Genomic DNA, 10926 nt, shown 5'->3' on the forward strand with positions numbered 1-10926 from the left:
GTTACCACCGTTATACTTGAAAAAATATGCGTAGAAAAGGCTATATACGTCACCTCTTGGCCTAATGAGTAGAGGTTATTCTCTGAATATAACTAAAGGAGAAAATAGTATCTCAAAGTCCTAATATACACTTTTTGAAGATTCTTCCCTTTATCCCCCCCCCCCCCAAATTTTTTTTTTCATGTTATTAAAACATATTGAAAATGCCACAAAATACACATACAGGATGAGAGAGGAACTATACTACCGGTCAAGAGCTTGGCTCTGACACTGTCGAGATTGTTAGCGGACGGTTATATATGAAAAGAAGAAGGAAGGGCAGAAATATATTCGGAGAAGAAAAGAAAGGAAGGGAGAAGGGGAAGAAAACGGAAGGCAAATTTTTTTTTTTTAAAAAAATAAAATAAAAGACGAACCATTTGGTGGTAGATACCCCTCTTCCTGAGAAGCTCAGCGTGGTTCCCCTTCTCTAGAAGTTTCCCGTCACCAAGGACGAAGATGACGTCGGCATTCTGCACCGTGGCCAGGCGGTGGGCTACGACAATCATGGTGCGGCCGTGGCTGGCTCTCTCAAAGGCCGACTGGACGAGCCTCTCGCTCTCCGAGTCGAGGGAGCTGGTGGCCTCATCGAGGAGCATGACGTTGGGCCGGCGTATGAGGGCGCGGGCGATGGCGATGCGCTGCTTCTGCCCGCCCGACAGGGAGACGCCCCTGGAGCCGATGTTGGTGCTGTAGCCCTCGGGAAGCGAGACGATGAAATCGTGGATCGAGGCGTCGCGGCAGGCGTCATGCAGCTGGTCGTCCGTCACTGCCTCCGGGTCGACGCCGAGGAGGATGTTGTCGCGCAGGGTGCCCTGGAAGAGCGTGGCCTCCTGAGCCACGAGGGCGAGGTGCTTCCGGTACGCGTGGACGTTGAGCTCCGAGATGTCCCGGCCGTCGGCGAGGATCTGGCCCCCGTCGACGTCGTAGAAGCGCTCCAGAAGGGACACGGTGCTCGTCTTGCCGCAGCCCGAGGCGCCCACCAGCGCCGCGAACTGGCCCCTCTCGATAGTCAGGCTGAGCCCGTCGAAGACGGGAGTCCCGCGCGCCGGGTACCTGAAGCGCACGTTGCGCAGCTCAATCTTCATCCCGCCCGACGCGTCCTCGATGGCGTGCCTGTCCGTCATGGCGTCCGAGAGCCGCGACTCGCGTGCGTTGAGGATCCGGTTCGCCGCCGCCGTCACCTGCGCCGCGTTAGGCCCGAAGCTCAGCCCCTGCCCGGCAGACTGTCCCGCGTTCATGATGGCCATGAGGCACACGAAGAAGTCGACGAGCGTGATCTCGCCATGCAGGAGGAGACGACTGCCGTAATAGAAAATGAGCGACTGGCAGGCCATCGTGGTGCTGTCGGCAAAGCCGAACAGGATGCTGACCCACCGCGCCTTGCGGTAGGCATGCGCCACGTGGCCGCGGCACAGCGCGTCGAAGCGCTCGGTGATTGATGTCTCCAACGTCAGGGCTGTGACGGTGCGCATCGCACCGATGGACTCGGAGGCGAACCGGGAGCTCTCGGCGAACACCTGGCTGTTCATCTGCTCAAACTGCAGCTCGTAGCGGAAGCGGAAGAAGGACGCCAACATGGTGGCGGGCAGCACCACGCAGATGGACACGAGCGCCAGCTTCCACGTGAAGCTTAGCGCGATGGCGATGGACCCGGCAATATTGAACATGGCGATGTACACCATGGCCATGTTGGCGCCCATCAGTTCCTCCAGCTGTTTTGGGTCACCCGCCAGCCGCGCCGTCACGGTGCCGTGCGAGTGGTCCTCATCGTCGAAGTAGGCCGCCTTCTGAAACAGGATGGAGTCGAAGTACTCCTGCTGATACTTGGCTCGCGTGATGCCCGACAGCCGCAGCGACGTGAGGAAGGTGAAGAAATAGGCCACTCCGACGCCGATAGCGAGCATGGTCCACATGAGTGCCCAGAATTCGCCCTCGTCCATCAGCTTGTTCGGGGCGGCCCGATGCTGGAACGCGTTGATGGACTGCGCGAGGAGCCACGCCTGCAGCGGGTTGGCCGCACCGGCACCCGCTGAGGCGAGAATGGCCAGCCCGCTGAGTAGCCAGATGTCACGGGATTCGTAGAAGAAGCGTCCGAAGCTCCGGAATAGGCTGCGGTTCTTGTCCGGGGATGTCTTGTCCTCTTGTTGCTCGTCTGCCGCCTCGGAAAGTGCGTTGTGCGTCTTCTCCCTTGTCAGAGAGGAGTCATCGTCCGTCGTCTCGGGTGCTGTCTTTTCGTCGGCCTCTGCCTCGTCTCCCATAGACAGGTTCTGCGCCTGTACGAGACCGTAGTATATGCCCTGCGCGGCCACGAGGCTTTCGTGATCGCCGCTCTCCGCCAGCTTCCCCTTCTTCATCACTACGATGCGGTCGGCCTTCTTGATAGTCGATAGACGGTGAGCAATCGTGATGGTGGTCCGGCCCTTAGCGGCCCGGTCCAGGGCTGCCTGCACGACGCGCTCTCCGCGGACGTCAATGGCGCTCGTTGCCTCGTCGAGGATGAGTATCTGCGGCTTGCGAACGATCGATCGGGCAATGGCAATCCGCTGGCGCTGACCACCAGACAACTTGGCGCCACCGTCGCCTACCATGGTGTCATATTTCTGAATCATACCGGTAGGTTAGAATATCGGACGATCAGGAGGGCTAATATTTTGGGCCGCCTCACATCGGAGAGTCTGTCGATAAACTCGTCGGCAAAGGCCTCAATACAGGCCTCCTTGACGAGCTCCCGCTTGCGTTCCTCGGGCTCGTTCTCCCATTCCGAGCCGACCAGTCCCTTGGAAACGTTGCTGTAGATGCTTTCGTTGAACAGGAACGGCTCCTGCTGGACCAGGCCAATCTTGGACCTCCACCACTTGAGATCAATCGCATCCAGGTTGCGGCCAGAGATCTGAATGGACCCGCTGAGCTCGACGGCGGGACCGTTGTCTTCGTCCTCATGGAGATTGACAGGCTCGACTTCGTCGTCGAAATCATCTTTCTTATCGGACTTCGTTTTGCCCTTCTCGGTGGTCTTGGCAATGGTGTACTGGTTCCTGAGGGTATACCACCTCTCGATGAGGCCTACGACGGTGCTCTTTCCAGAGCCGGAGGAGCCGACGATAGCGGTGATCTTGCCGGCTTCGATGTGGAGGTCCAGGTTGTCGAGAATCTTGAGGTGCGGTCGACTCGGGTAGGCAAAAGTGACGTTGCTGAGAACGATGTCATCGGTAGCTGATACTTCGGGTTCCCTCAGGTGGCCCTGGTTGGGCTGGGGCGCATCAATGACGGTGAAGAATTCGCATGCGGCCACGGTCGCCTTGCTCACTGCAAGCAACGGGGTCGAAACACGTTCAAGAGAGAAGACGATCATCATGATGGATATCAGAACACTGCGGTCTTGTCAGCTGATCCTCCTTTGTAGTCTGGGCATGGTCCATCTCTTACACGACAATATCGCCAACGTTGTCGAGCCTGCCGCGCGTGTACGCCCTGGTTCCGTACCAGAACGCCAGGCCGAACGAGGCAAATGCTCCGAAGAACTGAGAGAAAACTGTTAGAGCTACCGCCTTCCCGTGGTGACCACCACTTGGCAGATATGAACCTACCACCAGGCTGAACTGGGTAGCCATGAATGGCGAGGTGAACAGGCTGTGCTTTTTAGACTCTGCAACAAACGCGGAGTACCTTTTCGAAGTGCGGGCCTCGGCACCGCACGCCATAATCATGCGAATGCTAGCCAGGGCTTCGCTAGCGATGGCACCAGCACGACCATCCGCCTGTGGTCTCATGTTAGAACCGCATCGCGCAAGATTCAGAGTGGAGGCGCTAACCTCTGTCACACGCGAGTGGCCTTTGATGATGACGGGGAGAAGTAAGCTCACGACCAAGAGCATAAACACGGTTCCGGAGAAGGTGACCAGGGTGAGCTCCCAGCTGCGGGCAAAGGCGACGATGAAGCCAGCAATGATGAGAGACGTGTACTCGATGAAGGTGCCGAGTTTCTCGGATATACCGAGCTGAAGGGTGTTGCTTGTGGTCGTGATGGTGCTCACAGCGTAGCCGGGGGGCATAGAGTCGAGGACGTGGATGCTCTGCCCAAAGAGGCGCTGCAGGTAATGAAGACGGATAGCTGATGAGATGCGGATGCCGATCATGCGGAAGGCGAACTTGAGATTTCGGGGTCAATCGAAGCTGCGCACAAGGGTGAGAGAGGAAGTTCCATAGTGACGACGGTACCTTGTTTATTGTGCCTAGCAGCCAGCGAGCGAGGAATAGGATGAAAATGTACAGGCTAAAGCGAACTTGTGGGTTAGATGGCCATGCATATGTATGCGTAACAGGAGATCTGAGGGAGGAGGAGAGCATCTCTTACGAGAGCCGGTCAAAGGTGCCCCTGAGGGATGACCCCGAATCGACAGATCCAGAGTTAAAATCTGACATCTTACTGACAAACTGGCCTGGAACACTCGGATTCTTAGACGCAATGCAGAGATAGTACTGCCGGGTTTGGGGGGAAGATGCATACCGAAGACGACGTTCATCAGGGGGACGGTGACACCAGATCCGATAGAGGCAGCAACGCCAGCACCATAGGCAGCAAAATCCCAGGCATTGGCATAACTGAAGACGCGCTGTGTGTCAAGGTCAGTGACGTGTTGAGATGTCGGGTGGAAGCACGGATGGACGTACCAGGTAGTCCTGGAAGTCGGCAGTCCGTTCAGGGCGTGCATTCTTCTTTTCCCCCTCTTCTCCATCGCCGATGGCAGAGCCCGCCTCCATGGCTACTGTCCTATCTTTTGATGCAGGCGTCCGGCCGTCCACCGGGATATCGGCCATGGTTCGTTGGTCACCGAGAAGGTTTGAGGGTGAAAGAACAAAAAGGAAAGGAACAGACGAGTCGGGCGCATCAGGCGCGAAGCGGTCGCGATGAGTGCGCTACCCGTGCATACTGTGGCGGCCGGTAACAAGTTGAGACTTGATGCGGCAATACGAGAGGAAATGTGTAGGATCTGCGGTTCAATGAAGGGATGGATGCTCGCTATCACTCGAGATCGCCCTCTGGTATCAATGAACCCCTTGGCCATCGACAGACACACACAATTGTCTGCCGCTCCTGGAGGATTGTTGGTAGAGTGTCAATGAGTATCCCGGCTGAACCCTGCTCAGAGGCGAGAAGTTGGCAGGTATGTGATGGTATCGTGGCCATAGACCCGAGAGGCGGGAAAGCAGGTTATTTAGACGAAATGAGGAGGGGTAAGAAGAAGGGTGGTAAGCAAGCAACAGCCTAGAAGTAGTTAAACAATAATCCATAATCTGCAATACTGATGTTGCCGAGCTTCGGTCAATGAGTAATCTTAGCCTCCCGAGTGCAATTCTCAGATGGTGGCATCGAGTTGACACTTAGTAGTAGTAGTAGAGTATTGGCAACTGGTCGCTTTCTCGCCTTCGTTTGATTGCGGCTACCAAGTAGCATTATCCCCCCGATATTGGTAGCAGTCACTGGAAGGTAGTAGTACTTCGTACTCCTTGATGATATCTCCTCCAAAGTTCGGGCATAGTAGCAGTGATTGGCATTTGGCAATGATCCATTGACAGTGCCAGCTTTCAACATGATGGTACTAGCCGCCTCGTTAGTTTCCCACCGAGGCCCTTATCTCGAGAGTCGAAAGGAGAGACATGACACGATGTTCGATGCACGATGTGGCAAGTAGTGGTGGTACTCATAAAGGTGTACAATGTGCGCGGTAGCACCACTCACAGAGTCGTATCACCGAGGCTCGTCGCCTGTCGGCATCTCAGGATCTCATTTTCTCCGCGCCGTGAGATGTGGTGACTTGCCTCAATACTAGTACTTACCTTTGATAACTTTTCTCGCATTCTGTACATGTGTAGACATGTCCGAGGTGGGTCTCGCTTGTTCTCGAACTGCTTGCTCCAGAGTCGTACTCGTAGTCTGTACAGTATTGACTAGACAGCATGTAGAGTGTTGCAATTATGAGATTCAATCGGGACGCAGAACTCTGCTGTATTGGGAGGGCCCGAGGCACTGACGACCTTGGAAATCAGGAGCATCTATCGTGTAATGGTCAGGCCAAATCGCCACCCAACTCTGACCGTGCCGTGGAGCCCATCTCCGACCGGCATATCCGTCATCCCGTCTTCGTATCTCACATCGCCCTCCCGACCTGACAGTGACAGGACCAACCGGACGAGTGGGCACCACGGCAATAAGCCACAAAGGTACAGATCCGCTCCGCAGCCCGGGAGCACGGGGACCTGCGGGCCCGTGGCCCCGTGGCGCCATCAAACTCTCCCTATAGGGAGTGGCAGGCATGGAGACTCGGTTTCATATATCACTGCTTCGGGGAGAAGCGTTGTGAATGCAGACTGTGGTCAGGAATGCGTCATAGGCTGCCCCTGCAGCGTAAGGGCATCAATCATGCCAGACACCAGCTTTGAGCCGCAACGGTAAACCGAACATTTTCTATGCGAACGCGCAGTGCAGTACAAGAACCCGGATGATGCATACGCTCAATCCTACAAGATGCGTGTAGGGTGCGAGTAGCTTTCCGTGTTTCTAGACTCTTACCATTAGTACTGTCACCCGATTATTTGTCGACCTTTATAATACCAGAAGCAAATATGTTGAAAAATAGACTCCGATATAATTGAATCTTTGCCAAGCTTGCAGAATCCGAGGGCGTGGTTACGATTTATGAATACGACCTGCCGATCCGATTGATTGACACCTCATACCTGTGAAATTAAATGAGGGAGCGATGAACCGATCGACCAACCGATATATGAAAAGACTCCTCGACCGTTTCTTGCCTTTTTTTTTTTTTTTTTTTTTTTTTTTTTTTTTTTTTTTTTCGATTGAGCTGGGTTGTTGCTTATGGTAAGTCAAGTACTCGTACAAGCATAAGTCGACAGTAGTGTAGGTTATCTGCTGCGCCAGGCTACTACTACCATGGCGTCGTGAGAATCTGCAGAGGTCCACCTAATCAGGCAGAGTCAGTAACGGTGTCTTCATCTGGTTGTGTTGATGAGCCAGTAGCGGTATGCAGTACACGTACATATCAATGAACGGTTCTGATGATGCATGTTGAAGATGCGAATCATCGCAAGCAGTGCACAGCAGATGATGATTGAGAGACGGAAATAGAGGACGATTGGCGGGGCTCTCTCTGGTTGCCCCTCCCTCCTTTTTTTCTTGGTCAACAACCGTGGGCAGGTGCGAATGAGTGACCATTGGTGGCAGGAGCAGCGGACGCCTAAGGCGCAAGGCCTAAAACAGGGGGGGAAAAAAGGCCTAAAGGCGCCTAACTATTGACTCATTGTCACCTACAGCTATTATCCACCTGTGCAACTCAACCAGAGGACCACACCCAAAAAAAAAATAAAAATAAAAACCTGGAAAAAAACCCCCCGCCAGTTTGATTTTCCCCTCATTGTGTGGATGAAGCCGCTTGTGGGCAGACTCTGCAGGTCAGCCAGGACCTTGCCTGGAGTCACTGCCCCTCCTCGAACGAGTCCAACGCCACCTTCGATCGCGAAGTCCTTGATATTCGGCCCTCCCAACCACCATCGCCACCATCACCACTATCCACACTGCTCAGCACGTAGCAAGTCAACCAGCGCCGCTGCTAAGCTCGACACCATGGCGCCCAAGTCCAAATTTGAGCTCAAGACCCCCAAGGGTACCAAGGACTGTGAGTTGACCCCCCCCCCACCCCCACCTCTTACGGCTACCCCCAGCTTGCCCCTGTCCGTACGCGCATGACGTGAAAGGCTAACGCTGCTGTTGTCTAATCCAAAGGGGAGGGAAAGGACATGGTCGTCCGCGACAAGATCTTTAGCACAATCACCGACGTCTTCAAGCGCCACGGCGGCGTCACCATCGATACCCCCGTCTTCGAGCTCAAGGAGATCCTTTCGGGCAAATATGGCGAGGACAGCAAGCTCATCTACGACCTGGCCGACCAGGGAGGAGAGTTAACCTCGCTGCGATACGACCTGACGGTTCCCTTCGCCCGCTTTCTCGCTATGAACAAGGACATCCAGAACATCAAGCGCTACCACATTGCCAAGGTCTACCGCCGTGACCAGCCGGCCATGACCAAGGGCCGCATGCGCGAGTTCTACCAGTGCGACTTCGATGTCGCCGGTGTGTACGACCCCATGCTTCCCGACGCCGAGGTCATCCGTATCATCTGCGAGGTGTTTGAGGGGCTCGGCTGGAACGGGTCCTACACCATCAAGCTCAACCACCGCAAGATCCTCGACGGCATCTTCCAAGTGTGCGGCGTCCCCGAGGACAAGATTCGCACCATCTCGTCGGCCGTCGACAAGCTTGACAAGCTGCCCTGGGCCGAGGTCCGCAAAGAGATGACGGAGGAGAAGGGCCTGGCCGGCGAGATTGCCGACCGCATAGGCGAGTGGGTCGTCCTCAAGGGCAAGCACGAGCTCCTGCAGAAGTTGCGCGCCGACGAGAAGCTCACGGCCAACGAGAAGATGAAGCAGGGCATCTCGGACCTGGAGCTGCTGTTTGAATATCTCGAAGCCTTCGGTGCCCTGGAGAGAGTCTCGTTCGACCTCAGCTTGGCCCGCGGCCTGGACTACTACACGGGTATCATCTACGAGGTCGTGACAGAGGGCTCCGCCGGACAGGTCGTGGCCGCTGAGGGCGATGCGCCGGCGGCCAAGGCTTCTAAGAAGAAGGCCAAGAGCGAGGACGACGACCGCTCCAACGACCCCTCGGTGGGTGTTGGCAGTGTTGCCGCCGGCGGTCGCTACGACAACCTGGTAGGCATGTTCTCGGGCAAGACGCAGATACCCTGTGTGGGCATCTCGTTTGGAGTGGATCGCATCTTCTCCATCACCAAGGCCAGGATGGCAGCGGACAAGAGCGTGGCCAAGGTCCGCAACAACGAAGTGGACGTTTACGTCATGGCGTTTGGAGGCAATGGCTTCCTGAAGGAGCGCATGTCCGTGTGCTCTCAGCTCTGGGAGGCCGGCATCAAGGTAGGATATACCTCCCACCCCCCATCTTCATCCGAACAACGGCTTAGAATGATGCGACTGACACATGCGCGACAAAACAGGCCGAGTTCCTATACAAGGTCAAGCCGAGGGTGCCGGCGCAGTTCAAGGCAGCCGACACCAACGGCGTCCCATTCGCCATCTTCCTAGGCGAGGACGAGGTGGCGCAGGGCAAGGTCAAGATCAAGGAGATGGGTCTGAGCGACGGACACCCGGAGAAGGAGGGCATCCTGGTGGACCAGAAGGACATGGTGGCCGAGGTCAAGGTGCGGCTGCAACGCAAAAAGGAGTTGGACGAGGTGGCACAGCAGGCCGAGAGTCTGAGGGTGGTGGATGGCACCAGGAGCGCGGACGAGAAGGAGGAGGCCGCGGCCGCCCCAGCAGAGGGGCAGGCAGAGGTAGGAAAGCAAGAGTCATAGGCTGATGTAGCCTGTAGATGGGCCAGTGATAATCTCCTGCCGAGAGACGATATGAAACAATTCCGATAGCACGTACCAGTATGGTGAGCGAGACGTGGGAGTGCGGTCGGTTACTGAACGCGCACATATACCCTCCAGTCACGTCATATCTCGTCGTTTCTTCCCAGTCGACGCGAGAGGAAGCACGTTGTTTTCGTTCCTGTTTTTGTCCTCTGTTTACCCATCTCGGCTTTACGAGTACTACCTACTCCGCCGGCAACCCGTGCAGCCCAAGCTCCGGTCCACTGCCTACCGTTCAACCATCGGAGTGCCGTACATTTGATGGCCAAGACCGAGAGTAGAATCCCGTGCGCATCACTACTCTATATGGACATGCCATTGCGGTATCTTGGTACATACTAGTAGTGGTGGTTAAAATTGCCTACCTGAAAGGCATACGGAGATGTCTATATCAAGACATGCGATGCTATATTAGACGGCTGAATCTTCCGACATCTCCTACCCGTATGTCGATGGTCATTTTACTGCCGTCGTCTTTTATTTTTTTCGGTCATTTTTCATAACTCGTACGCCGTCATCGTTCAATTTCCTCTGTTGCGACGGTCCATCTACTCGTATTGTACTGATACTGACTCCTCTTCTCATCTATTCCTTGCACGTTACACCCTCTACCTTGCTCTTTATTGTCTAGGGCTCCTAGGATTGACCTCGTACCTGCACGGAGAAAGAGAAGACAGACGAGTACTGCTTGCAGTGCTATTGTTACCGTGAGCACCTACAGTAGCTAACTTGGGAAAGAGAAAATGCCGCTCTCTTCTCTGATCCACCAAACATCACCATCACCCCCCCCCTGAAATGAACATCTACCCCGCTCATATTGAAGAGAAGGCTTTGGAATAGGCTCTGCACTCTTGGCCATGCTACCTGCACCAGCTCTGCAGTGTAGCATCACCGGTTACCCCCCCGTCGTTGTCGGGACACCAAAGACCAGGGGTGCCGGGGGGTTGTCATCATCCATCACCAACGTTGCCTGGTCTCCACTAAGAGTTTCGTGTCATACCAACGGGGGACCCCTTGTCGGTGTTGAACGACCTTTGGAAGAGAGACCAAGTCACTAATTATATGTACTATCGATACCTTGTCAGTACTGACGATTGACTAACGGACCGTTACGGGAGGGAGAGGGGGGGAGTATCGGGGTTCGTCTGGCCCTTGACATGGTTTGCGAAACTGGACGATGTATTATTGCTGCTGATAGACTTAATAGTAGTATAACGTCCACTCGTATATCCGCGGTGACCCTGATATTTACGCAAAGCGAATCTGTCTAGTGTCACTCACAAGGGGACCGAGGTGATATAGAGAAGCCGACTTGCATCACAGCAGCATCAAACTGCATCAAACGCAGCTGCGACGCAGATACCGGCACTGGCAACTCAGA

The 10926-nt window shown here is 55.1% G+C and overlaps 2 protein-coding genes across 2 annotated transcripts; one reads left to right on the plus strand and one right to left on the minus strand.

Moving 5' to 3' along the window:
* Positions 1-243: 243 nt before the first annotated feature.
* GMORB2_6211 (ABC-type multidrug transport system, ATPase and permease component) lies at positions 244-4860 on the minus strand (the record flags this gene model as incomplete). The annotated part of the gene is made up of 9 exons (XM_035468181.1): positions 244-270; positions 417-2642; positions 2708-3413; positions 3469-3563; positions 3630-3800; positions 3855-4190; positions 4261-4325; positions 4550-4655; positions 4714-4860. The coding sequence occupies 9 exons, from the start codon at positions 4858-4860 to the stop codon at positions 244-246; spliced, it is 3879 nt and encodes a 1292-aa protein (XP_035322162.1).
* A 2824-nt stretch (positions 4861-7684) lies between these two features.
* Positions 7685-9485, plus strand: GMORB2_6212 (histidyl-tRNA synthetase; the record flags this gene model as incomplete). The annotated part of the gene is made up of 3 exons (XM_035468182.1): positions 7685-7736; positions 7844-9048; positions 9129-9485. The coding sequence occupies 3 exons, from the start codon at positions 7685-7687 to the stop codon at positions 9483-9485; spliced, it is 1614 nt and encodes a 537-aa protein (XP_035322163.1).
* Positions 9486-10926: the final 1441 nt, after the last annotated feature.

Source organism: Geosmithia morbida, assembly GCF_012550715.1.
Source record: "Geosmithia morbida isolate 1262 chromosome Unknown scaffold_5, whole genome shotgun sequence".
Lineage (NCBI taxonomy): Eukaryota > Fungi > Ascomycota > Sordariomycetes > Hypocreales > Bionectriaceae > Geosmithia > Geosmithia morbida.